A 27,257-nucleotide genomic window follows, 5' to 3' on the forward strand; every position below is an offset into this window, starting at 1 on the left:
CAAATATTTTGGGTAATGAAAATAAACAGAGACATGGGAGTAACATGCTGCCTCCTGCTACTATGCTCCTAGGAGGAGATGAGCTGCCAGGGAGCAGAGGGCCTGAGCAAGAGCAAGCGGGTGGCAGGAGGGTGATGGCTCACAGGAGGCCGTTCATTTCCAGAGGCCACACGACAGGTCCAGCCCTGCAGGATGGCCAGCAGGCATTGCTGAGGCAGGAAACGCTGCCCAGCAGTGGTCCCTGGGGGGAAGGAGAGCCCCAGCACCCCTCCAACACACAACCCCTCGTGCCAGCTCCTCAGCCGGGTTCCCAGGGGATCCACAGCTCCATGGGATGCTCCGTGCTGGCACCTTCTGTGCCATTGGGGCAGGACCTCTCACCCTGTCCCTCGGTGCTGAGCTGCCCTGCAGTGTCTGCTCCTTCCCCCTGACCCCCAGTGAGGGAAGAGTCAGCACCCCTTTAGGGAGCCACCAGGCACCCTGGGCACAGCTGATTTACCTGCCAGCTCCTCTGCCAGCGGGCTCCCAAAGCAGAGCCTCCACTGCTGGGAACCAGATGCTGCTCCGAAAGCCTGGGCAGATCCTCAGGATTTCAACTTGTGGTTCTTCGACTGTCAAAGCGGAAAAGCGCTGATTCCAGTAAAGCAGCATCCCCAGCCAACACAGCAACACTTTCCAAAACCCCAAGCACTGGTGTGTTTAGATTTGCCTGTAGCAACAGCCAGGATGATGTTTTTGTGCAGAGGGAAGGCAGGAGGGCTGCAGGGGCGGTGTGAGGAGCCTGTAACTGCTCCTGCACCATGAAATAAATGAGGGCATGGCTGGAACAGAATGTGAACGCTGCAGCACATAAACAGAGATGTTCTTTGCAGCACAGGCACTCAGAAGACACGTGCATCTCCAGGCCCTCTGCTCATTTTTACCTCCCGCTACAAGGCCAGTATTTTTTAACGACGAATGTTTAAGAGAGAAGAAAGCAACAGCAGCTCAGCAGAGAGCTGTTAGCAGCTCTTTGCTTTTGTGCAGCCAACACAGCGAGCTGCTTCCCAGCCCTGGATCCAGAAATCATCCTGTGGTTACTCTGCACTGAGCCACACAGAAAAGAATCATCCCCTCTCCTGCAGACCCTGGGAATCACACAAGGGATGAGAGACACTCTGGTACTCAGGTGCCTGTGGCTCCCTTCCTGCCTTTGCCTCAGCAAAGTAAATTAGCTTTCCCCTTTGTTTCAGGAAAATTTAAGAGAATTACAGAAAAGAAGTAACAATACATTAAAAATACTGGCTAGCAAGTGCTACGTCCCAGTCTAGCTGGAGAGTTAAAGGAAATCAATTCCGGGCATTAACATCAGCGTTTTCTGGATGCTGCAATGATTATAGTGCTGAATGTACTCACATCATCACTGCCAAACACCCCCAGACACGTGACTCCAGCTACCCATCCCTGTCAGGAGGACACCTCATGACCATCGACTCCGGTCACACCGAATTCTCTGCCCTGTCAGGTGCACTGCCCCAGGAGCCCTGCAGGAGCTCTGGCAGTGCACAGGGCACGTCCCCAGCATCCCAGGCACAGCCTCACCTGCTCCCAGCTAAAGCTGAGCATCTCCTGCTGCAGGTTCTGCTGGAGCTCCAGCGCTGCTGTGGGACCGCAGGCTCTGCCTTGGGAATCCCTCAGGGCACAGGAACACCAGGCCAGCAAGGAACCCCTGTGTTATCAGTATTAAAAGGCAACGGTTCTGTGTTAGTACATCCATATTGACTCACCCACACTGAGCACTGAGCCATTGACACAGGGCTGCTTGGGATGGGAATGGAGAACAGGCTGAGAGATTCATCCCTGCTGTGGGGGCAGCTCTGGGTGGTGTTCCAGGACAGCTCTGGGTGGTGTTCCAGGGCAGCTCTGGGTGGTGTTCCAGGGCAGCTCTGGGTGCTGTTCCAGGGCAGCTCTGGGTGCTGTTCCAGGGCAGCTCTGGGTGCTGTTCCAGGGCAGCTCTGGGTGGTGTTCCAGGGCAGCTCTGGGTGCTGTTCCAGGGCAGCTCTGGGTGCTGTTCCAGGGCAGCTCTGGGTGGTGTTCCAGGGCAGCTCTGGGTGGTGTTCCAGGGCAGCTCTCAAAGGTGTTCCAGGACAGCTCTCAAAGGTGTTCCAGGACAGCTCTCGGAGTTGCTCTGGGGCTTTCATTCCTCCTGGAGATGGAACTGAGTGCTGGGTCTCAGGCACCTTTCCCAGGACAGCACTGGCAGGTGCAGGTGGAAGTCCTGGAAGGCTCCTGTGCCGCACGAGGCATCCCCTGCCCACAGCTGGTCACTGTGGGACAGAGCTCGGGGACACTGACCCCGCCTGCCCCTGCCTGTCCTGCACCTCAGGCTGGTGGGGCTCCTGGGGAAGGAACCTGCCAGGGAGGAAACCACCACGTTTATCACAAATACAAGATGCAGCTGCTTCAGGAAAAGGATTTCATCTCCTGCTTGTTCTTTCCCCCCTCTTCGGGAGCACCTGATTTAACTGAGATGCTCTAAAGCCTCATTTCTGTGCTCTGCTACAACTTCCTAAGTTAATTCTTTTTCCTGTTGTATGATTATCACTTCACTTTTCTTGGCAGCACTGTTACCACAATTTGAACTTTAATAAGGAGATGGTTCTGGTTCACACACTCACCCACGCTCTCATACCACATGCATAAAAAAGGGACACAAAAGGTACCAGGAGTAAATTGACATACTGTATTTATTGCACAAATTTCCCCTAAAATTGGGAATGGTTATTATAATACAAGTGCACATCTTGGGAAATATATACAAAAACAGAAGAGATAACAAGTATGTACATTTTACCCAGCATTTTACAAGTACCACCATCTAAATAATTTAGAGAAAGCAAAAAATCCTCATAAAACATCTCTAAGAACTAATAGGGAAAACATATGCAAGGTGTAAAATCTGTTCTTTTAAACAGCTTTTGTTCTTAGCAGCCCAGTGTTTGCCAATTGCAACAAAACCAAATTTGCTAATTTGTGTTTCTAGTACACTTAGTTTTCAGCCAGAAAATTAAGACATGTTAATAATGGAGACTGGGAACAGTGGAAAAAAAAAATCAAACATTAGTTCTCTATTCACATAAAACAATCGCGATATATTTTAAAAGGTCGACGCTCTAGCCTGTAAAAATCCCTTTTTGTGTTATTTAACAGACAGACATACGTACCACATTGTTCATGTACCCCAAAAAATTATCTCACAGGACAACTTCCCATGCCACGAGGGCTTTGGTTGTGTTTTGCCCACGGTGCTGCTGAGAGGAGGGCCCGGCACGGGGAGGATGCTGAGGAAGCTGCATCCGAGGCTGCTCCACCTGGGACTGACTGAGCACATCCTCAACACCACAGACGAGCAGCAGCGGGCACAGGACAGCGCAGAAGGTGCCACCCAACAGCCACCTCCTTCCCCTCTCACATTAATACCGATTTCAAGCCGTGCCAGAGCCTTTCTGGAGAGTCAAACCCATTTCCAGCAACCCCAACGACTGGGGCAGCACCGGCTCAGAGGAGGACGCAGCTCTCCTGTCAGGGTCTCTGCAAGCCCAGTCCTGGGGGTGCCAGGCTTAGGGGGCAGCTGCCCAGCTCTCTGGGCACTGCTGCAGACAAACCCACCCAAGGAGGGAACACACCCTCAGCCCCCTCACCATCAGTGCTGACACGGCCAGGCCCCCCCGGCAGTCTGTGCACAGCTCAGGGTGGTGACACTGCCCCAGCACACATCCAGCCAGCAGTTACAACATGCACAGCTCAGGGTGGTGACACTGCCCCAGCACACATTCAGCCCCAGAGCTCAGGGTGCTGACACTGCCCCCAGCACACATCCAGCCCCAGAGCTCAGCCCTGTAGCTCCTTACAATTTGTTTACACAACGGGCCCTGTTTTGTGCTCCTTCCAAAAACCAGATGTAACACAATTGTGTGGCGAGGAAAGGACATCTGAAAACCAGGGGAGAAACAAATCCTTGGGTCACACATCAAGCACGAGTTTCTTCCCTGCAGCAGTCAGTCAGGTTTTGTGCACACAGGTTCCCAGTGACACCCCTGGGTTACTGCTGGGGTCACCTCCTGGCTGGGGCGGCTCTGCTGTGCCATTCCCCTGGAACAGATTTTAAACAGCACTGAAGAACCACCCTGGGTGAATCCTGGCCCCAGAGAGGGAAGGGAGGAGAGTTCTGTCGCTGACAGTGGTGGGGCAGGGAGCTCCCCTATTGTTTTTATGTTTATCAAAGGGTTAAAACAGATCTGTATTTGAAGGAACTCTGCAAACCCCAACAGCAGATGTGCTGTGCTGTGGAAGGGATGATGACAGAACGAGGCATTTATAGGATTTCTTGCAGAGTTTAGCCACGTGTCTCCTACTTGTGAGGATAAGCCATGAAACAATATACTGAACGTAATCAATGAAAACAGAAGCTAAAAATCAGCAACATTAATTGGCTGCCAGGACAAATATGCAAAGCAAAGCCTAGAATGAAGTGTCCAGTTAAACTGAGGTAGTAGAGCCTTTGAAAACATAATCCACCTCCCACTGTCTATTTACATGACTTACACCAGGTTGGGTCCATCAGCTACTCATACAACTATTGTATATATAATGACAAACCAGTGATGGCTGAGTAAAAGAGAAATGCTGAGAATAAAATAAACAACATTTCCTGCTGGTAATTACACGAGTGAGTAGAAAAGGGATTAGAGTCATCTGCAGGGTATATTTGTCAAAAAATAATTTGGATATTACTACACTATGGTGTAATCAATGTTCATTTTTTTCCTTGTAGAATGGTTTTAAAAAATATATCAATTAGTTACCTGAGCAATTACGGGTAATAGTCTACTCATTTTGTCCCCAGTGCTTTGGTACAATAATTTCTAGTTCATTATTTCAATAGCTGGCTGACTGACTGCTGTAAAAAGAATATGGTGTTGCAAGAACATTACAGATCATAAAAAAGTTAGAGGTAATTGTCGTGTCATTCTGGGGACCCCGTGGGGAAATTTCAGCCAACATTCTCTTTAGATTATTTTTGTTTTTAACATTTTGATTACGTTGTGGAAGAAAAGCATCACTTAGTATAAAGCAACATTTAAACATTATAAACATTTAACACTAGTTACAGCATCCAGCCAAGAAAGGATCTCCATCGCTAGTTTGTCTGTTGGCCTCTTCCTCCTCCCTCCTCCCTGTCCCCCTCTGTCCCCTGCTTTTCCCTCTTCCCAGGAGAAAGATCATAAATAAATTCTGGAGCTGTCATTAATAAGCCTTTTGCAAAACAACCCGGGCCCCGTCCTTCCTCTGGGAAGAATCCAGAACTGGACTGTGACATGAAAAAAAAGAAGTTGTTTACAAATCATGGCAGCCTGAGAATCAGATCCCAAGGAGATCCTCCTCAGCTGAAGCCGGGCTGGAGGCAGCAGCTGCTCTCTCCTGTTCAGTTCCTGAGGGGTGATGGCATCACGTGTTTCTCAGAGCAGTTCTTCCTCCCTTCCCCAGTGTAAGTCACAGTCAGCCATTGTGGCAGAAACTGCTAAAAAATGCAGATCTTCAGCTTTGCTAAAATCTTCACTTTTCCGTGGCTGAAAGCTCGGGCTTACTCAGTTTTCCTGATTCTTTTCTTTGTCCTTTTCTATCCATGGCCGAGTGGGAGAGGAGAAGTCTCCAGCTGTTTGCACCCTGTGCAGTCACATATGGAGGTGCTGCAGCTCAGCCAGCAGTTTGTTTGAATTACCGCAAAGAGAAAGGAGCCAGAACAAGTTGTCTTCCACTTTGTTTCCAGAGAGGCAAAAAGTTGAAGTCTGTGGCCTCTGGCACGTTAAAGCAGGATCTGGGCAACGTAGGGAGAGTGAGTGCTCGCTACAGCTGCCAGCAGAGGGAGGTCGCTGGATTCGATCCTGGAAGGAAGCACAAGAGTCACGTTTAACCCAGCCTGAAACGTCGAGCACGTGGCAGTGCCCACAGAGCCCGCCCAGCCCGTGCTCCTGGGCCGTGGGTTACGCTCTGCAGCTGCCAGACTGCTCCCAACACCTCCAGCTGCGCCTGCTCACGCACTGTCAGCACTGCCCCAGCTCCTGCTGTCTGCGGGGACCTCACAGCACCAGCAAACCGGTGAGGAAGCAAATGGAGGGAGGGGAACCCCCCAGCTCCTTCCTAAGCTCCCAGTAAAGGCAGGAATGTTGGGGACACAGTGCAGGAGCAGAGGACTGGGCTCGAGTAGTGGCAGCTGCAGCTGCTCCCCCAGCTCCAGCACCACACGTGCTCCCTGTGCCTTCCTGCTCACCCTGTACTGCTCTGCCTTCCTATAAACACCCCTTAAATAGCTCCTGTGCCTGTGCCCCACACCCACAGAGAGCTATTGTGTGCCTTACGTGACACAGAGGGTGTTTTCTGCCACACTGGGGAAAGCCAGCCTGGGGAATCAGGTGCCCACGTTGTTCAGAGGTGACTGACCCCCTAAGGAGGGAGTCTGATCTTCCTGCCCGGGGGGAAGGCACAGGCTGGGGGATCCTTGGCATCAGGCAGTGGCTAAGCAGAAGCCTGTGGCCATGGATAACTTATGAGTTCCAGTCCCACTTGGGAATCCACTTTGCTGAGCTCAGAACAAGCCCAGGCAGAGCACTGGCAGCAGGACACCCCGGGTGTTTGTGACCGTACCCCAGCACCACGCCCAGCTCCTTCACATGGACTCTCATCTGGCCCTTGAGATACTCAGACAGCATCTTGCTTTTGAAGTAGAGCTCCTGCAGCCGATCCTCCAGGTGCATCACACACTAGAAAGCAAAGGGAGTTGTGTCAGGGCAGACAGTGGCTCTCTGAACCAAAGCAGCCTCACAGCAGAGCAGCATAGACCCCACATGCCTGTTGCCTGTTCTGTGCTTGTGTCTAGGAGAGAGATTCACTGGCAGAACTCTTGCTTTGGAGCAGAAGCCTTTGATTACATGTTAAATTAGAATTAATGAGGCAGCTGTTTTGATTACAGAGTGGCATTTCAATAGGCAGCTCAAAATTGTGGCTACAGATACAAACACTAGGCAGAACCTTACACCTCCTGAAAGGGTGCTTTAAAACCATCTCCCTCTCGACTGCCATTCAGACTTACAAAGTTTGGAGATAAATTATGCTTGTAAAGCTGAAGAGTGGAATGGAGCAGGTTGGAGACGAGACTGGAGACTAACACTTCTTTTCCCAGTTTATTGTCAATCATTCTTCTCTGGCTACTGGCCACTTGCACCGTCCACTTGTCCGTGTCTGCAATAATGCAGACGGCCTCTGCAATGGGCTCGTCCAGAACAGGGTGCTGGGAACAGAAAAGGAAGAGCAGAACCCTGAGAATGACAAATGACAACAGTCTTTTCCCAAAACATCACCATCCTGGAGAGCAGGATAGCAGTATAACACCAGACACTGCTTCCCCTGAAATCCAGTTGCATGTGCCCACACTGCACTCCATCCATTAAACAGAGGGGTTTGGGGAGCAAGGCACAGTCTCAGAGGGACAGTGGCTATTCTACCTTCTCTCCCAGGCTCAAGAAGCGTGTCACTGGCTGACAGTTACATATTTTGATGTTTGACATAAAGAGTTCTGACATATCTAAAGTATATTCCAAACTCCTAAAACCGAAAGTACCAAAAATCCAACGCGCCTTTCAGCACGGCTGAGTTAACCAGGTCGGGTTACTCCCAGTTGTCACTGGTTTCCCTTCATGGGAGGCCAGCAGAGGGAGTCAGGAACCAAGCCTGTGTCTTGCCATTCCTTCCAGCTGGTGCTGCACCTCTCCCAAGCCGTGAACAGGGGGTTGAAAAATACATTTTTTGGCCTGGACTGTTGGGAAGCACCTCCTTCCAAAGAGTCCCACAGAGACCTCACACAGTGCTGGGATGCAGTTACTGCTGTACTTGAAGAGAAGCATAAAAATCTGGCTCAGCCAGGCTGTGTTTCAGCCACATCTGTCCCACAGCAGCAGGTACCTCACGCTGCTGCCTCTCTCGCCTGAAATTCAATTACACTTCCCAAATGGCTTAAACATTTGGCTTAAAGCAGCCCCTGAAACAACCACCCAGGGAGCAAAACTCACTCCCAGTGGAGCTGGGCACAAGGAAAGGAGACAGGAACGTGGGGAAGAGTCACAGGTCTGGTGCACGTGGTTAATGTGAGAAGATGGAAAAAGGGGATGATTTGGAGGCTCTCAGGAAAGCGGCTGCTCCCCAGTCTGTGCACATCTGGGGTTTTCCCCATTCCCTTGGGAATAAACTAGAGGGGAGCAGAATCACACTTTTCAGTGACAATCTGCTTTCCACTCCTTTCCTGGGGACTGAAAGAGTTGGGAAATACCACTCTTCCCAGTCATGCCCCAGTTCAGCTGGGGAAAAGCTTCTGTGGAGGAGAGATGATCTCCAGCACACGTGAGTAGCACAAGTCCCCTTTGGACAATGATCTTTACATTGGCTTCTCCTTTTCCAGTGAAGCCATCACCACTGGACACATGGACTACAATCCTAAAGAAGGAGAAATGTCCCCAAAATACTAAACATTCCTGGTGGCTTAACCATGGAGAGCACGTTCTGCTGCACAAGCACATGGGTCAGACGTGCAGGGACAGAGGAGGGAGCAAAGGGAGCTTCTGCCCCTCTGCAGCAAGACCCTGCCCAGGAAGAGATGCACAACCTCAGCTTCTGGGCTTGTTTAACATCATCCCATCCTGTGGGCACACAACCATCACCTGCCATGCCTACAGGAGGCGATGATTCCTCCATGGCTTAGCACCAAGATCCACCTCCCCAGGGCAAGGGCCTCCCAGCTGGCTTCAGCGGGACTCTAATCTTTTGTGATCCAGATTTGCAGTGAAATACCCCCGTTTTTCAGATACATGAATTGAGAGAGGAGAAAAAACTGGTGACCTGGGACTGGGGAAACGTGCCAGCAGCTGCGACGGTAAATATTTCCACTACCAGCAGGTTTGTATGTTCAAAAACATTTACCTTTCCCTACTGTGAGAAATACATTTACCAAATATAGCTTAATTACCTGCACAGCATGAGACAAATCTGACACCAAACAGTGCCTCAGCTTTTCATCACTTCCTATTCCTTGCAAAACAAAGTCAGGGACATAAGATGAACAGTAGCCTCCTAGTAAGGATCTTCCAAAATTGGCAATACTGGGCTGGACAGAGTTCACTTCAACTAATTTTGACCTGCAAGAAAGGCATATCAAAGAGATGGACAACAATAAACAGCAAATTCAGCTTGCAGAGAGGTTGCATTTCCTCTTTTATCATAGCTCTTCTAACTTCCATTCAAGCACTTCTTAAGGAGTTTCAAGTCAGCTTTTGCAGCTGTGGAACCAGAGAACCCAAGCCAAGATCACAATGCACAATTAATACTTTTTTCCAGACCACTGATCTCTCCATATTCCTTAACAACCAGCAAGCTCAAGAGACACTTTTCCAAGCCTGATGCCAAGTTAGGCTACAGTCCTCTGAACGTGTGACATGAGAAGAGGCTCCATCTTTTTTAGGCTGTGTTACTGCTGAACAGTACTTACCCAGGGAAGGGAATCTCATATTCCTCTGCCCAATCTTCTTGCTCTCCTCCATAATAGTTACTGCCCAGTCTAGTCAGATCGTGGCCTGTATCCTCGCTTTCGCTGTCCCCCAGGGCACTGTCTGAACTCTCATTTCTTGGAATGTCCCAATCAATTCCCGGGGCGACTTTTTTCTCTACGTTTTCTCTGTCCCCATGGGGGACACGAATAGAGATTTTCTCTCTTTGGTCCTGCTCATTAAAGCAGTTTTTGTAGGTCTCTTGTCGAACAGAGTCCATGAATTTACAAAATTCACTAGGTGGTTTGCAAGCCTTTGTACACAGCTTTTTAGAAAATTCTAAACTACTGTTGTGAGCAAGAAGGTCCGTAGCTGCTTGCCCTGGAATATCATCAATAGTCCGGGTTTCAACTGAACTGTCATCAGTGAAATACTCATCAAACAGGCTCATGCTCTCAGCACTGCACGGGTTTGGGTTCCAGCTCTGATGCTCACTAGCAACTTGAGGAAAGGGTTCAGCTGTCCCACAGTCTCTATTTTGGTCCTCAACAGTTTGTTTAGCTTCGCAGTTCTGATCAGCAGACACTGCTGCCTCCGCTGCTGGCGGGCTGTGATGCCTGGCAATTTGTTCCACTACTGCCTGACTCCTCAGCTCGATGTCTGAGTCAGGTGACATGGAATCTCCGATGAGGAAAGTCACCTTTGGCTGGGCCTCGGCGCCGCACGGGAAGGCGTCGCAGAAGAGCTTGTCGGGGGGCTTCTTCTCTCCGGCGGCGCGGGTGCCCCCGCCCGCGGGGCTGCCCGGCTCCAGCCCCTCCTCGCCCCCCCACGCCTGCCCCGCGCCCTCGGGGCCGCCCTCTGTCCCCCCACGCGCCTCGGGAGGGGCCGAGCCCGTGCACAGCACGGCCTCCAGCTTGGGCTCCGCGCAGGGCCTCGGCTGGTTCCCATCCACGGCCTCCTCCTGCCCGTCGTCAGCGACGATGGTCCTGCTCTCGTCGGAGGAGGCCTCCAGCTCTCCCTTGGGAGTGCTCTGCGTGTCCTCTCGCTCCAGCTGTGAGACGCCTTCGATGTTCTGTGCGAGGGAAGGGGGGCATTTGCAGTATTTACAGCTGCAGTTGGGAGCTCTCGTCTCTTCAGGCTCCGTGGGCAGCAGGTTGCCCCTGTTCTTGTGCATTGTGACAAGCACATACTCAGACTCTTCCACTTCCCCTTTCTCCAGCGTGGTAGTGATGACAGTGCCGGGCATGACGATGGCCTCGTCTTCCCCGTTCTCCAGAAGATGTGTCTCTTGGAGTTCAGAGCATCTGATGAAGTAAGTGAGGAAGTAAAGCAATCTCTGGACCAGGTCATGCCTTTTGCCAACCACGACTGTCTTTGCTAATCTCACAGGTGATCCAATAGCCCCATAGAGGTCACCTAGGACAGGAAATAAACACAATTATTTGGCATCTTTGCGATAAATTATTCTTCTAACAGCAATTGTTGGGACTGGTTTTCAAAGGCCAGGTCAACACCAGAGAAATACTAAAGCAGCAGAGTGACAACAGCTATGCTGCATTTTGCTTTCAATAGAGAGAATCCCAGAGATGCTGTTGGTATCATCTGTAAGGTGAGCCACTGGTCAGGGGGACATCTGATCTCACACATCAGGGACCACCTCGCTCCAGCTTTGGAGGCTCATCTGCTGGGATCCTTATATAGCCATGGGAGAGAGGAGGCATCTGCATCCACCTGCCCTGGAGAGTCTGGAAACTGGGCTGAACTTTTACCCACAAGAGAAAGCTGTAAAAGCAGCAAACCTATGCCAGGAATGAGGGCAAAAAGTGATGGTGGCAGGTGCATGGCTGGAGCCAACCTCCTGTTCCCCTCCTTGAGCTCTGCTGTGGGTTGGATAGGGTGTTCTGACTGTACTCCACTGTCACCTGGGCAAGTGCCTGTGTGTTCTGGAGGTATGAGGGCACTGCAGGGGTGAGGGGACAAGGGGCCCAAGAGCCCTCAAATGCCACTCTAACCACAGTGGGTCCCTCAAGTCCCATGAGCTCTGAAATCAAGTCTTCTTGCCAACTCCCTGACTATTCTTGCCTGTACCAGAACAGGACAACCTCACAGAACTCTCCCTTCCCTAACCAAATTCCATCAGAGTGTGTGCAGAGCAGGACAATCTGACCTTACCTCCCCTCCTCTACTTGGCAATTGGCAGACAGTGACCAGCTACACCGACTGGGCTTTGAGACCTTCCCAGGAGGCTGCTGAGCCACGATTTCCTGTTCTGCCTCAATCCATTATATTAAGAGGGTGTTCATTTCTGATCAAAAGAACTTTCTCGATTTTCTCTTTCTAGAATGAGGCTTATTGATGGCAGCATCCCAAAAACTAAAAATGGATTTTTCTTCTAGGTAGAGGGCCAGGGGACAGCTGGAATCCTCCCCCAGCACCAGGACAGGTGACCTTAAGGGACCCCACTTGGTGACTAAAGAGGGCTTTACTTTTTGGCTAACCTTTTACAGTGCAGAATGCCTTAAGAAACTAGAGCACACATAAACTAATACAGTGACCACCTCTAAGCTGGAAATACACACTTCTGTATCATTTTGAATTAAGAAATAAATAACTTGGGAGGGAAGTAACGAGCATCATCATAAACCCATTCCTGTAAAGCTGCTGGGTGGTGTAGAGGTGATTGCCACGTACCAAGCTGTGCCCACAGAGGGTTGTAGGGATGGGTTTTGGCCAGCATGTCCACGCTCTGGGAAGAATGCTTCTCCAGGAAGATCCTTATGGGCGGCTGGCCATTGGGCATGACGGTGGGGACCCAGGCCAGGTGGTTAGTCAGCACTGCAGTCAGCAAAGCTGGTAAAAACCTGAAAGCAAAACGTCCAGCATGGGGTTTTTCCAGGTACACACTCAGGATGTCAAACTGACAGCACCTCCACAGTCTAGATGGATCAAGCACTGCAGAAACAGCCTGACAAAGTCAGCACAGATCATCTTTCAGTCCTGGTTTTCAGGGAGAGAAGGGGTGGCTGGGCCTTCCCTCCCACCCCTGCAAAGCTCTTTCTTAGAACTAGCATTTGAAGTAAAATGAAATATTTTAACTCTGTGGCATCTCAGTTCCTCTGCTGGGCAATAACTACGAGACTTCCTATTTTGCAAGTTTTATGCTGTGGAACATCTCAGACCCAACTTATTTTGTTCACTGTAAGAAAGCAGTGGCGCTGTGTGGCCTCTGTGCTCCCAGGAGATCCCAACCCCATAAGATCTGTGACTGTGGATGAGAAGGAAGGTTATCACTACCAAACCTGTAAAACAGCTGGGTGCTGTGTTCTTCCACATAACTGTTGTGCAATTTCAGCACACATGGCTGCTCCTTTCAAAAAATAACCCCCCCAAAGTTCTGTAGCTCAGCCAGAGAAGCTGTGCCCTTATGCTGGCAAAACACTTTTCACTAGCTAAGAAATTGAGGCTAAAAACCTTTCTGGAAAAGCTTAACTATCTGATTTACTGCAATGACAGAGCATGGTTTCTGCTCTTTGGAGGGAACTTCCCTTCCCAGTCAGTTTTCCCGGCAGGAGCAGGGCCCAGGAGCCTCCACATGCCGACAGATGGTGCTGGTGGCCTCAGCAGCTCAGGTGTAGGGAGGAGAACAGTCAAATGCCTCAAAATAACACTATTTGAATAGTTTACAAGCATCAGGAACCCTACAGCTCCCATGCAGCCAATTCCTCACTGGAGACAGCCAAAGGAGGAGAGGAAAATTAAAACTGGATTGGAAAGGATACAGAGCTTAATTTCCTCTTGCTTCCATCACTGTAAATCTTACTGCATTCAAAATAAAGCAAACAAACCCAAATAGAGGACCATTTAAATGTAACCAAGATGTGCAGGGCTCAGAATGGCAAGGATCAGGATGGCCCAGGAAAAAGCTTCCACTGAAGCAGGAACCAATGTTAAGAAAATGCATTTGAACCCCTCACAGTTCCCTGAGGTTTCTCCCCTTGGACCAGGGCAAGAACAGGTGGACCACACTGACCACTGTCACCCTCCCACGTGGGGACAGAAGAGATGCCAAAGGTGGTGGTCAGAGCTGCAGGATGGGAGCAGCAGCCCCTTCCCTGAGGCAGCTGGTCTGCCAGTGCCATTCCCACCCAGCACACGGCCGGGCTCCTTTCAGGACCTCAGTGGAGCCAAACGCTTTAAAAACTTCCCCTACTCGTGCCCTGGGGAAAGGGGATGAAGTGTTGACAAAAGAGTACATTTATCAGATTCTCCCCAGTTTATCAGGAACTTTCTCAGTTTTCAGCACCCGCTCAGGGCTGGGGCCTGAGGCCAGAGAGGTGAGCACTAATGAGCACACCAGTGGCGTTTTACAATGATTTAAGGTTTAAGAGCAATTTGTGGTCAGACAGTATTACAGAAACAGCTCTTCCTGAATGTCTAACCCTGCTCATCATATGACAACTGATTCTGAAAGGTAGATTAGTGCATTTCATAAGGTATGTTCACCCACTTCCAGACACCCACACCCATCACATGCTTCCTATGGACATGTTTCAGATGTTCAGCCTCTACCAAGATTTAGAGGACTGTGGGGAAGCAGAAATGTAATGAGATAATTTCTTCTTTCTTTTTTTGTTTTAAAAAGAAGGTATTTATGGATGGCCTTTTGATTCTTTGGTTTTAACAACCCATTTGAAAGGTGGTTTGCAGTAAAAAGGCACGATCCCATCTGTAATTTAGAAACTCAGATCCACCGTACTGGTTCTTGGAAGCGTTTTCCATCAGGAACGTGAACTCCTTCATGAAGCGGTGGCAGAGCTGGTTCTTCTCGGGTGTCCCTGACATCATGGTGAGCCACACGGGCTCCCCGATCCGGGGCATCGTGTACAGATTGCAGATGGTCGTTCTGGAAAACAAAACCACAACATCCAGCAGGCTGAACAAAAACAAAAAAAGAAAGGCAGAGATCCCAGCTTAAAGAGTTCGCTGCAACATTTAGTTCCAGCTGTCATTTCTGTCAGAAACAAAACTCCTCTCATCCACCATTATCCAAACCATGTTGTCTGTTCCACAGCAGGAACTCACCCTGCACCACGGAGAGCTGAACCTCACAGGTTCCTCCTGCATCCACCTGAACTGATCCCAAACACAGCAGCACTCCCTGCCTCAAGTCAAGAGCTGCCCTGCTCTGACTGCAGAAGGAATGATTTCTTGTTGCTGTTATCTCCTTGCTTTCTCCACTTCATTCAAAACGTACTTCTGCTTTATTTATGACTAGGACAAGTTTATCTACATTTGACTTATACCTTAACTTCCTCCTTGCTTTAAAAACTTGGTGTATCTCCAGGCCAAACCCACCCAAGTGTGATGTGCAGAGCAGGGGAGCAGCTCACCTCTTTAGCTTTAAATAGAGAGTATGAGAGTCAAAGTCACCCCATGGCTGTTCAGGTTACACACTCACCCACATCCTTTTTGATTCTACAGAGGACAGTAAATGTATGAGTAAAAATTGGGCTCTGCAGTAAAATACCACATAAAGACCCCTCAGATTACTGTTAAACTCCTGAAAATCTAAACTATAGTTTAAAGTATAAAGCCTACATTAAGACACTACAAGAACCTGTATTTTTATCACAGTAAAAATGTCAGCCCAAAAAACCCCCAAAAGAACAAGGGAAATGCCTGATCAAGTTTCTCCCCACTTAATGCACTACTTTTCCTAGATGGGGTATTTTTGTTTTACAAGACAAGGATTTACATTATCCCATTATCCCTAGCACCACCCCCTGATTTATAAAGCTCTTCTCTGCATATCTTGGTCTCAGAATTTATGGACACTTCCAGAAGTAAAGCCATGGCTGTGCACGCCAGGCAGGCAAACACACTCGAGCAGCAGCTGCCAAATGTTCTGTGGTTTAGTGTTTAGAGTGAAACTCCCAGGAAGTGAGAGCAGCACGTCAGCAGCAGCACAGCACATCCCAGCCCTGGCACGGGGGCTCCCAGGGGAGGAGGGAGTTACCCCCAGTTATCTGGCAGAGAAGCAGCTGGGTGGTGACAAGACCCCCAGAGGGCAGTGAAGGTGACTGGACTCACTGGGGCTGCTCCAGAGGAAGGAGGTGAGGGGGCAGTGCCATTCTCTGCCTTATTTTTACCACCAGTGTTCATCAAACACAAAATCCATTGTGTGCTCACAGTAGTCCAAATCAACCCTGCCTTGCTCAAAGGTTACAGCTCCAGCCCCTCCACTGCCACAAGCATGGTGAGAACACCAGAAGGCAGTCAGTGGGCTGGAGAGAGGGACAGCTCAGCTCCCTCTGCAGTGCCCAGCCCCCAGAGGCTTCGCCACACGCAGGGGACAGGGGGTCTCTGGTGGCACAGGGGCTCGGGGCACTGGGATTTCATTCTTCTGCAGGAGCAAACTGGGACTAGGGATGAGATTATTAAGGGAAAGCTTTCTGTTCACAGCTCATTAACTGGAGTGGATGTTAAAGAGGCCCCCAAAAAAGGAGAGACTCCAAGTCCAGGGACTTCAAAGCTCAAAACAAGTCTCAAAACCTACAATCTCCAGACACAGCTGACCCGAGAAGCTGAAGATAAACAGCACAACTTCACGTAAAATACAGCGTATTTCTCCCTCCTATGCAAACTAACCCAAGCCAAGCCCCTTGCAGCTTGGCTGTTTTGAAAAAAGAAACTACTTCTATACTAAACCCAACATATTAAAATATTTGTTTTCGTTGAAAAGATAGCCCGAGTCTTGTGATTCGTTATTTACTATTCTGGTAACCCTGGCTGCATCTGCAGCTGATAGTGTTTCCTCCGAGCCAGATCAGATTGCCCTGGCTGCTGGCCAGCAGGCATGTGACTGCAGTGCAGGGAACCCTCCATGCCAGCGCAGGCAGCAATGGCACAGACACCAAGGGCAAGGATTAACTGCTTCCCAGCTCTGCAGACACCCAGGGAAACGCTCTCCTGCCAGTTCAGGAAAGGGCAAAAACGAAAACAAAACAAAACATAAAAAACCAAGAAACCCTCCCCAGACACGACAGGGAAGTTAACTGGATTTAAAAACAACCACCATTACAACCCCAGTTGGCCCCTCTCCTCTCAGCCATCTGCAGCAGCAGCCCCCTCCCCTCCCTCCCTCCCTCCCCCACACAACCAGCCTGCGAGGGAAAGTTCAGTTAATGAGAGACTCTGCTCTTTTGAGGGTTCCAGCGCATTGAAATTGGTTTATATTTGGAAACGCCTCTGGGAGGCTGAACTGCAGCCCGGAGCTTGCAGGCACCTCAGCCCCAGCAATGCAGCACCGGCTACAGGGGCCGGGGGAGCCCCTCAGGAAACACCTTCCCATCCCACAGGGCGGGAGAGCCAAGAGCCAGGGGGAAGGGAAGCCCTGAGCAAACCCCTCCTCAGGCCTCTGGGGTCTGCCCCAGCGGGCACAGATGGCAGCAGGGCGAGCAGCCCTGCTCCTGCAGAGCCACAGCACGGCTGCTGCTGCCTCCCCTCACCCACACACACCCCACACCACCCTGGCCTTGGGCACGGGTTTCAGTACCAGTCTGAGACATCTTTCCCTGGTGCTCTACAAACCAAACGAGCCAGACAGCTCCTCGTGGATGAGAGCACCCTGCTGCAACCCCTTCCTCCCCAGGGAAAACACAGGGACCCCCAGCACTGTCCCCCAGAGCTGCTCTGCTATTTAAGAGCCGCCACACAATGGCAAAGAAAAAACACCAGAGGCTTATAAAGCTTAATTCACACGCATTTCCTCCCTATCCTCATTTCTTCCTTCCAAAGACGGTTTTTCCTTAAAAAGAAGCAAGTAAACAAAGGCAATCCCCACTGCAGGGAGTGCAGGAGCAGGGGAGCCCCTGAGAGACTCCGTGCCCATGCTGGCACCACCGAGCAGAACGCACCAGGCAGTTCACAGCAGCATAAGCTGCTTAAAAATTACTGGCAGAAAATAGGATCAAATCTGTCTGCCAGAAAGCAGAGAGAGGTGTTTCCCCAGGCCCTGAGATCAGTGTTTCCTTGCCAGCCTGCGTCTGTGCCACACAGGTATTAGTCAGATGCATAATCTGTGTTATCAATGTGCTGCGCTGGCCTCGGGGACCGGGGGAGCCGAAATGTTTATGCAAGTACAGTAGCTTATTTCATAAGTCATGTGTCTGCACAGCTGACATCCAGAGAGAGTTCTAAGCCTCTAAGTCAGGTGTTAATGGCTAAATCCATCAGTGCTTTAGAAAATTAAAAATTGCTGTAAAGTGACTAATGATGCGAGGGTAGGCCTGGAGCTGGACACCAAATCGATGGCAAATTTATCAACAGCATCCATTTGCAGAAGCACCCTGGGCCTTCCAGAGAAGGCAGCTTTGTTTTTCCCTACAGGAGACAATAAGAGCAAAGCAAGGTTCTATTTTGCTGTCTTCTCTTCTCCCCCTCTATCCTCCTGTAGTAGCTGACCCCGCAGGCAGGTCCTTACATTCCTGTTGCAGGTAGTGGGGTGATCTACAACCACAGCCCCTTTCCTGCACACTCCCTCCTCCCTTCTCTGATCAGCACAGCAGCAATCCCCCATGCCCCACTGATCTGAGGTTATTCTGATCACCAGAGTGCACATCAGCTACTCTTGGGCACCTCTGAAAACATGGGGCTTTTAAAGAAAAACAAACACACAAACAAGATTCTCCTTTAAACCCACCCCAAAACCAACCAGACTGCAATGAGTTAAACCAGCATGGGATTACATTTTAGAATCACCAACCCACTGAAGTCAGCACCCTTCTTCCCTGCAGCACAATTTGCTAAGAGGGCAGGAATCAACACAAGTCTCAGGTTCACCAAAGGACTCGGCTCCTGACTTCCCCGTGACTTCAGTGGGAAAGCAGACGCCTAAAGAGATAATAGTGTCCTAAATGGGTTTGCTGAACCCGTGCCAAAGCATCTTTGCATCCAGCCTTCAGTATTTAAATATGCCTCTTGCTCCTTACCAGACACATCCTGCATGGCTTGGAAAAGCAAGGGGCTCTTGCCTGTCACAGAAATGGGGCTGCCACAGGGGCACAAGGACCCTGCCTGGGCTGGGGGCACCGGCTGCTGCCCACCTCTGAATGCAATCCCTTAGAAAAACCAACAAAACCCAGAATTCCCAAAGGCTGCTGCCCCAGGAAATTCATTTCCATGAAATTAAACTGGATTTAATTTACCTCATTACACTATTAAGCAGTAATATTTATATCACCATGGAAACCTCTGCATAAAACTGGTGGTTGGACACATGCTCCCAGTGCTGGTTACGCAAGGGCTGTGTCATGGGAATGATCCCAGCTCCTGGTGTGCAGGAGAGTGCCAATCTGCACTTTCCTCCTCAGCCTGTCCACAGCAACCTTCCTCATCCCGTCCCAGCTCAGCACTGCTGAGCTTCCCTCCAGCAGGAAAAGCCAGCGTGGGGGATTTGGCTTGTGTTTTCACGGTTATTATTCCTACTTTTGACTCGGGATAGGTGCCCCTCTCCAGCCCTCTGGAACTGTTTAACTTGGAAGGACAAAGGAGAACGGGCAAAGTCCGCTGAAGGGATCTTGAGGGGCAATGTTTTGGGGGAGGATTTGGGCAAACAGCTGGGCAGATGGTGTAACAGAGTGGGGAGGCAGAGGAATGGCTCAGGGAGCAGAGGCAGAGCTGGGGCAGCAGAGGAACCACGGCGGCTGCTCCGAGTTGCTGAACTCGTCTCGGGCCCCTGGGCAGGATCAGCGGCTCCCAGTCACGAGCTCCCTCTGCTCCCTCTCTTGGCACAGCTGATCCCATCCACCTCTCACCGCAGGCCCACGTGCTCCCTCTTCCCTGCCTCCTGTCCCTACAGAACATATCCTCTGCCCTTCCTTGTGACTGCCTGGAGCTTCTAAAAAAATAAAAAATATACTGTGCCTTCGTCCTGCAGCACCACCCAATCCACGGCATTCAGGTAGTAAGTGGAATTGTATAAAAGTAAGTGAGCCCTCGGGATCCTTCTTCACTGTTAGTGAAATACATCCTGATGTCAGGATTTTCTTTTTATAACATCAGAGCACCGTCTTCAATAATGTCTTCAAAAAGTAGCTCTACAGTGGTTGTAAAAGGAAGCACCCTGCCACTCCCATCTGAGAGGAGATGAATCACTCAAAACAGATGGATTTCATCTTAATTCCCTCCCCCCCCCCATGACTTCAACTATGGAAAGAAAATACAGCTAAATGCCAGGGATGTGCTTATCTGTGTTACTTTGTGTATTAAGTGTTGAACAGAGAGGCTCTGCAGGTACTGATAGCCAGAGATTACAGCACTGCATTTTACTGTGGGAAAAGACAGCTCTCCTTGTTCCTAGCTGGTTATCTGAAACACCTTTAGAGCACAATTTAGAGCGGGGTGAGCTTTGCTCACACATCAGGAAAATGCACACTAAGTTGGGTTTCCCAAATATGACTTTGTAATGCTTTTCCACCTCTCAACGGGCCATAAGAGATAATTTAAGAGGTCACTGTGAGCTCCATTACCACCTAAAGCACAGAAAACATTGATCACTCGTGTCCTGTTCACATCAGGCCCTGATGGATACACACACTTGGCAAAATGTGAAAACACAGACAGATCAGAACGGCTTGATATCACCAATCCTTTGCCGTACTTACACTTGCAGAAGACTTCCCACACTGTAAGTCACTTATCCTGCACTACAACAGACTCTACTTTTGAAGGATCAGACACAAAAGGCAGGAGTCACACTGCTCACCTGAATTCATTCAGGGCATCCACAATCCTGTTATAGGCCAAACTCCGCTGGCTGGCATCAGCTGATCTCCGACTCATTTTCATAGCCTTGAAAGCAATCATTAAACAGATAAGTAACACAGGGCTACAGCAGCACACAGAATGGAAAACAAAGTCATGTGTTTGCCTCTATCTTTCAGGCAACTGGTCATGAAAAAGAATTTTTTTAAGTGATAAAATGACGGTACAAGTGCCAGCTTTCCTATCTGAGGGAAGCCAGGTGAGGCACATTTGCAGCTTCTGCCTCCTCTGTGCATTTCATCATTTAAGGCACAGAAGGGGTCAAAGTTTTGACTGCAGTGATGCAATTCCTACACCCAACAGCAAGTTGATCCCACCTTTTGTAACTAGCAAGAGGAGTTAGGAATTAAATCTGACAGGGCTGGGGGAACACAGAGCAGTACAAGGGCAAGATTGCAAAGGGACCGTGTTTACCTGTTCTATTGCACTCTTCAGTTTGTTCATGTGGCTCTCAAAAAGAGGGAAGTGTGAGAAGAAGAACTCATTGAATTTGTTGTTTTCATCTTCATCTCTTGAGAGTGAAAAAATAACCCCAATTGCTATCTTTTTCTTCCTAACAATTCCCGGGCTTGGACCAGAGCTGTCATCTGACAAGTTGAAACTTTCATCCATGGACCTTGGAGCATGAAAAAAAGAGAAAGTTAATGTGCTCCACTGCTTCAAGCTGTACCTTGGTTTCCTGTGTAATGCAGTTCTCGAACATTTAACTTCAACAAACACCTTTTGTTTGCGTGTGTTGTCAAATCATCACCTTTGACAACATCCACTTCGTGATTTTTTACAAGCAACCACTAATTGATCCTGCAATCACAAGAGCTGGAACCCGATTCAAAGTGTTTGTGGGATCAGAATATGGTAGTCTAGTTCTCTCCCATCTCTGCCAAGAATTTGTGTTTTGAGTAGGATTTTAGGGCTTCTTATCCTCGAAACTACAGCCTACAGATTTACATGCTGCTGAAGGCTTTCCAGTGAGTGCAAAACAATGAGCTGCATGAGGAAAACAGAGACTAAAAAAGATCAGCCTGACTTGCACCTCTGTCAATACCCCACGGAAAGCAGCAGCAGGCGCAGATGTACATATGCCAGAGCAGAATATCAAGCTGACAACGGGGGAAAATGTATGGGCAGCAAGCAGCATTTGCATTCCCAGCTCACCATCGAGGGAAGACCCCGTTCTCCAGGCTGGTAGTCTGGCTGCGACGCCAACGCCGCTGGTAGCTGCTAGCACAGCTTTTGTTAAACGAGGAGCCCGGGGATGGGAACGGAGTGATGAGCAGACTGCTAAGAGATGCTGCAAGAACAAGAGGAATACATAAAAATCTCTCCTCAGAAGAAAGAGCATTTGGAAAATAACACCAGCAACTAAATGAAGCCCCTCAAGATACACTGGTGTTGCTTCTCGAGTGCTTTCTCTTTTGTTTATCTGTGTTTCTTATCTAAAAATAACCAGTTTATAATGACATTAACAAGCCATACAAGCACGACAGGGGTGGGACAGTCCTGCAGCTTTACATAATAAGCATCATACGGGCTGTACCTTGCTCAGCAACCTGAGTATTGGGAAATAAATTCTTTGTGGAAAGGAGCAATGGTGATCACATCCTTTATTAGCCCTTCCAATCCAAACCCAAATACCCAGCATTCCAAATTTGAGGGGAGGAGAGGGGTGTTGTGGAGGCGAATTCATGTTTTAACATCACCGTCAGGGAATCACAAAGTCACAGACTGGTTGGGGTTGGAAGGGACCTTAAATTCCATCTTGTTCCAAGCCCTTCCACCAGACTCAGGGCCCATCCAGCATCCCCCCTTGATTAAAAGAGATGACAGAAAGTATTGTTTAGAAATGCTGCAAGCTCCTTTCAGTATTTAATCTGCCTTGCTTTAATAAATGGCCCTGCTGTCAGGTTGCCTGAGAAGTGCCTAAAGCACCATTTGTTCGTGCACAGAGAGGTAGCATTAATGTTGCACAGAACAAGCCACAACAACCCCATTTCAGCACTGTCTGATGATGTGCAGAGAGCCCAGTGACCAATATTAGAGTGTCTCTGGAGTGCACAGGGTTAACACACGGAACTGCCATTACCAGATCTTGCTATTCCGCTGTCTCTGTCCTCATTCTGCTCCCTCCCAGGCATATCCATAGGGTTGCTATGAACTGTAAAACAAGGAATACCAATTAGCAGGGGAATATACAGTTCCTTTCTTGTTTGCAGATCTCCATGTAATTAATGAAACAAAAACATGCTCATTAATTCAGATCAACAGCACTGCACAAGGCCATCACCAAGAAAGGCTGCTTAGCTGAACAAGCCAAAACACTTATCTGAGAAGCCTGTATGTGTTTTTCTCAAGTCCATACACCCATTTTAGTGCAAACTGGAACTAGCACACTTTGTTTCTTTACATAGATAATTTTTAATGAAGTTTTAATGTACCAAGACAATGTTGGTCCTACTGGTAGTATTCAGTATATGGACAAAAACCCACCAAAATCCAAAATTATCACAACTTCATTCATATACCAGCTCTCTCAGGTATTATAAATGTAATTTCATAATAATTTTCAATGCTGTCTTGAAGACAACAATACTTTTGAGTTGTGAGTAGTGCATTGCTTGTTCAACTAAGCCAAAAGCTGTCCAGATTCAGAGTCTGCATATACTCAAGATCAAAAGTGTCTCAGGCTCAATGGTCTTTAAATGTGACATATTTTACAAATGTGTATGTGAAATAAAACTACTCAGCCATGGAAATAAGACCCAGCCACTGAAAGCAAGAAATGTCCATTTTGATTGAATCTAGGTTAGCTTTAGTTTTTACAGTCTGGTTGAAACCAGTCCAGATCAAAATAGCTTGACACCACTGTGAAATATTATTTCCAGGAATACGAAATCTGTATTTAAATATATAAGTTTCCAAAACAAAAGAGCACAAACAGCCCCAAAGAGGAGCATTAAATGCCTGTCGTCCTCTGGGGATTTAAGGAATGTATCCAAAAAGGTGAGGGAGCAGACATCACTGTCCCTTTTGTATTTCAAAACAAACAAAGAAATCTTATTTCCAGGGCTAAACTACAAATGCCCCCGTTTGTCCCCCAGCTAGACTAGCCCCCAGCACACAGCACACTGCAAACCTGCAAAGAAAGAGGCGCTCCGGATGAGGCGGAGCGGACCTTGCTCTGAGAATGCCCGCCTGGGGCTGCAAAGCTGGGAAAGACCTACATGGCAAAACGTAAAATACACAGGAGAGAATGAGGTTAGTAAAGCAGAACAGTCCCTAGGGAGGGGGCCAGGGCAGGGAGGAGATAGGAGCCAACAGAAATGCAGAGTAATGGAGGCAGAGAACAGCTCTGAGGCCCAACAAGAACGCTGATGGGAGGGTAAGTCCTGCAGTTGGTACTTATAGAATTAAAATAATAGACCCAGCTTGCCAGTGTCTCCCATACAAGGATGAGGTTTCTCAAAAGGGCTTTTTTTTTAAGGTTGAAAAATGATTAATTTATGCAGGCTCAAAGCCTAACTTGATCACAAACAGGAGATTCATCATGGAGTATAATGTTTGTTTTAACATCCACACTGGTGGGGTGGCTGGGAACACTGGTGCTGAAGAAGAGAGGGAGGAAGGGGGAGGAGGCAGGCAGGAATTCATCTTAGTAGAACCAACAGAAAATTATGGGCTGAAGTTGTTGTTCTGAGGACAGTCAGTACATCAGTTGAGTGAAATGATCACACAGAAAATAAATGTTAGCAGTCTCAGTAGTTCATTTTAAAGGTAATACCGGCTTGTAGATATACCAAGAAAACAGTGTATTTATTGTATACAAAGTCAGGAAAAGCACTTTAAGGAGTCATTTGCCAGGCCCTCTCCTACATTCGAAGGTAATGCCCACTCAAAGTTTTTGGATTATACAAAACACGAAGGCTGCACCTCAAAGCTCCCTTCCATTCTCTCAGGCCTTCACTCATTGAAGGGAACACATGACCAGGGCTGCTGGTTTGTTTTTTCAACCAGCGTATCTAAAAAAAGCAAGTTGTAAATAGTTCCCAACCAAAACACATAGACCCTGCTCCTGCCACAGGTGAGTCAGGAGCTGCTGAGCACATTGGGTAGAAACACGGTGGTTACAGATTAACAGATTAACTCCTTTCCCCGCTTTGCCCAGGGTTCCCTCGGTGCTCAGATGGGAACTGTAAACAAACACTGCTGAAAACTTGGGCAGTTCAGTCACAAAGAAAACTTCAGCATCCTCTTCTTGCAGGCAACCTCGTGCCTCTTGCCACACGCCCTTGGCTCCCAGGAGCCCACGCCTCCTGGGCGGCTCTCGGGGCTGCCTGGAGGGGAAGAGTCACCCTCACCTCAGAGCTGGGCACAGCTGGCACTGCCAAACCTGAATCACATCGAGTCCTCTCCTAAGAGATGCACTGTCTGAATTGGAACTTGCAGTTCAGATCTCTCTGGTGATACAGCAAACTTTTGCCAAGCACAAACCACAGCAAACCCCAACAGTAGGTGAAGTGATCTCCTCTCTCTTAGATCAGGCACCTCATCTACTGTGAAAAATCACAAATGAAGTCTGAAAGGAATATACTGAATATTAAGAAAAATGCCACCTTTTAAACTATTCTGACTTAGTGAATTCAGGAAGCATTTAATAGATAAAAGGTTCTTGCAATTTTAATTGGCTTCCCTTATAGGTGGACTTTTGGGAACAACTTTAATGAGGTATACAGCTCATGAGCCTGAAAAGCATTTAAGCCCATGCCCAGGAGCAGTCCTGTTAAAGTCAGTGTGAAGGAGAGAAGTAAACACCCCCAAGAATTAGGACCACATCAAAGTCAGAAACCCTGCTAAGAGTAACACAGTCATCAAATCCACTCCTTACTTCCAACCCTATAAAAGCAGATTTTACATATAGCAATATTCTGGAAAGCAATTGTAAAAAGAAGCCCCCCCTTATTCCATCTACAACAGACATTTGCTTGGAGAGTCAATAATCAAAGTGAAGGGAAAGGGAGGCCGTACTGTAGAGCCATGAATCAGGTGGCTACTACTGGAACCAAGCACTGAACCCCAGTATCTTTACTATCAACTCAACTGTCCCCAAAGGGAAAAGCCAAGAGCTTCCCCTCTCTGTTATCTAATGTTCATGGGGCCTCCACCCACAGCTCCTCCATAGAGGCTGGGAACCAAGGATGCCAGATGGCTTCTCAGCACTGCTCAACTCCCGTGGTCAGACAGAGGAGAGCACACAAAGACACCCTGTCTGATGCGAGCCAAGGCTGCAGCACAGCTGTGCAAGGTTAACCCAGACTCGGAGGAAACACGTGGCCACACGTGCTCAGGTGGGCAGAGTACAGAGCAGAGTGAGAATTATTAACGAAAATAAAACGGGGGAGCCGAGCCAGGCACCAGCAATCTGCCTGACCCGAGATGTGCTGCTCAGGAAGTTCTACAGAACGGTGTTTTCCAACATTTTCTGTATTCACACTGAAGTATATCTCAATATTTCTATTATGTATTTTATATACACATATACAGCTGTGTGTACTGAACTACTGCTAATCCCCTGAACAGTCTGATTCATTCTCCTCCAAACTCCACCATTAATTTTCTATTACATCTTTAGCTTTTTAAAATTTGATTCTATTTAAAAGACTTACATATTCTAGTATCTATGATCCCTCAGTTAAAGATACCAGCAAATAAAATCTGTTTGTAATTACCTATATTCCCAAGAAGTCCATTCATAATTGTACTGTGGTCAGGCTTTAATGTATTGCTGTCTTGATTAATGAACTCAAGACTGTCCTGCAACCTATAACAAATATAAAACATAGAACAAAACCAGTGATTTGCATTTCAATAGAACAAAATGTTAGTTCATTATAGCCTGAATGGAATAGACCAGGTAAGAACACAGGCTTCCACCAGGAAAAGCTTCTGGAGCCTAAGCCATGTTCTCAGGTGGGTCAGTTAACACATAGAAAACTAAACTCTGAAGGCAGGTATTTCTGTAACACCTTTTTCTTCATCCTGGACTGAATTCCCCAGGTTGCAGGCACTTGTGTACCTTACAGTATCAAGCCTCCCCATATCAGCTCAGAAGGAATGGTTCATTCATTCCCTTAGAGCAAACTGAGGTGAAGACAACCGTGAGGGGAAGGTGAGGACGCCACTGACAGGATGTAACAACCAGTTACTTTTTTAGAGGAAGAATCTGGAGGGTCCAAAAACAAGTCTGGTGTGTTCTTACGTTCACCTGCTCTCGTGCAACAGCTACAACATGAGGCACTCACGTGTTGAGGCTGCCGTAGATGCTGCTCCCCGTGCGCGCCGTGAACACCTTGCTGAGCATCAGCTGGGGAGGGGAGCTGCAGGACAGCAGGGGAGAAGGCAGTCACACACACAGTGCCCAGACAGGCTGTGCTTTCCACTTCACACCCCCCTCCCCCAGATTTTATAGACCTTCACACGACACAACGGCCTTTTGTTTCAAAAGTGACGTCAGAATAACTGTAAGGCAAACACAGAAATGCCTTTCACTCTGCACTTGTGCCATTCAGTTCAGCAGGCAGCAGCACTAAGGAGTGAGTCTTCTGAAAACACCAGCAGCAAAACGTTAATCTTACCGGATCTGGTGAATTTTCAATGTGGAGCCCTTGTAGCTCATGGCCACAGAGCCAAACATCATCTCTCCAAGCATGTTGGCATCTGAGGAGCACCGAGAACCCTGCAACAAACCACCCCAGCAACATTTGGGTTTAAGCATTTTAGAACCACACTTCTATTAGGGGACATAAAAGACAGGAAAATATTCTTTATTTAAAAGATAAACATGCAAAATATCTTCCTAGAATGCTG

The 27,257-nt window shown here is 48.5% G+C and overlaps 1 protein-coding gene across 3 annotated transcripts in view; it reads right to left on the reverse strand.

The window, feature by feature from the left end:
* Positions 1-2,708: 2,708 nt before the first annotated feature.
* Positions 2,709-27,257, reverse strand: part of FNIP1 (folliculin interacting protein 1) — a 63,345-nt gene continuing 38,796 nt past the window's right edge. For 2 of the 3 annotated variants that reach the window (XM_050312553.1, XM_050312554.1), the window contains exons 4-18: positions 27,026-27,126; positions 26,693-26,767; positions 26,120-26,211; positions 23,530-23,613; positions 22,480-22,551; positions 21,552-21,687; positions 20,811-21,012; positions 20,338-20,423; positions 14,329-14,475; positions 12,264-12,433; positions 9,575-10,988; positions 9,056-9,224; positions 7,130-7,327; positions 6,685-6,800; positions 2,709-5,924 (exon numbers count right to left, since the gene is read on the reverse strand). In XM_050312553.1, coding sequence (XP_050168510.1) covers positions 5,846-5,924; positions 6,685-6,800; positions 7,130-7,327; positions 9,056-9,224; positions 9,575-10,988; positions 12,264-12,433; positions 14,329-14,475; positions 20,338-20,423; positions 20,811-21,012; positions 21,552-21,687; positions 22,480-22,551; positions 23,530-23,613; positions 26,120-26,211; positions 26,693-26,767; positions 27,026-27,126 — 3,141 coding nt within the window. In that variant the 3' untranslated portion in view covers positions 2,709-5,845. The remainder of the gene's footprint in view (positions 5,925-6,684; positions 6,801-7,129; positions 7,328-9,055; positions 9,225-9,574; positions 10,989-12,263; positions 12,434-14,328; positions 14,476-20,337; positions 20,424-20,810; positions 21,013-21,551; positions 21,688-22,479; positions 22,552-23,529; positions 23,614-26,119; positions 26,212-26,692; positions 26,768-27,025; positions 27,127-27,257) is intronic. The other variant, XM_050312555.1, reaches the window with a different exon arrangement.

The sequence above is a fragment of the Myiozetetes cayanensis genome, unplaced genomic scaffold, assembly GCF_022539395.1.
Source record: "Myiozetetes cayanensis isolate MyiCay16 unplaced genomic scaffold, myiCay2020 scf17, whole genome shotgun sequence".
Classification (NCBI taxonomy): Eukaryota; Metazoa; Chordata; class Aves; order Passeriformes; family Tyrannidae; genus Myiozetetes; species Myiozetetes cayanensis.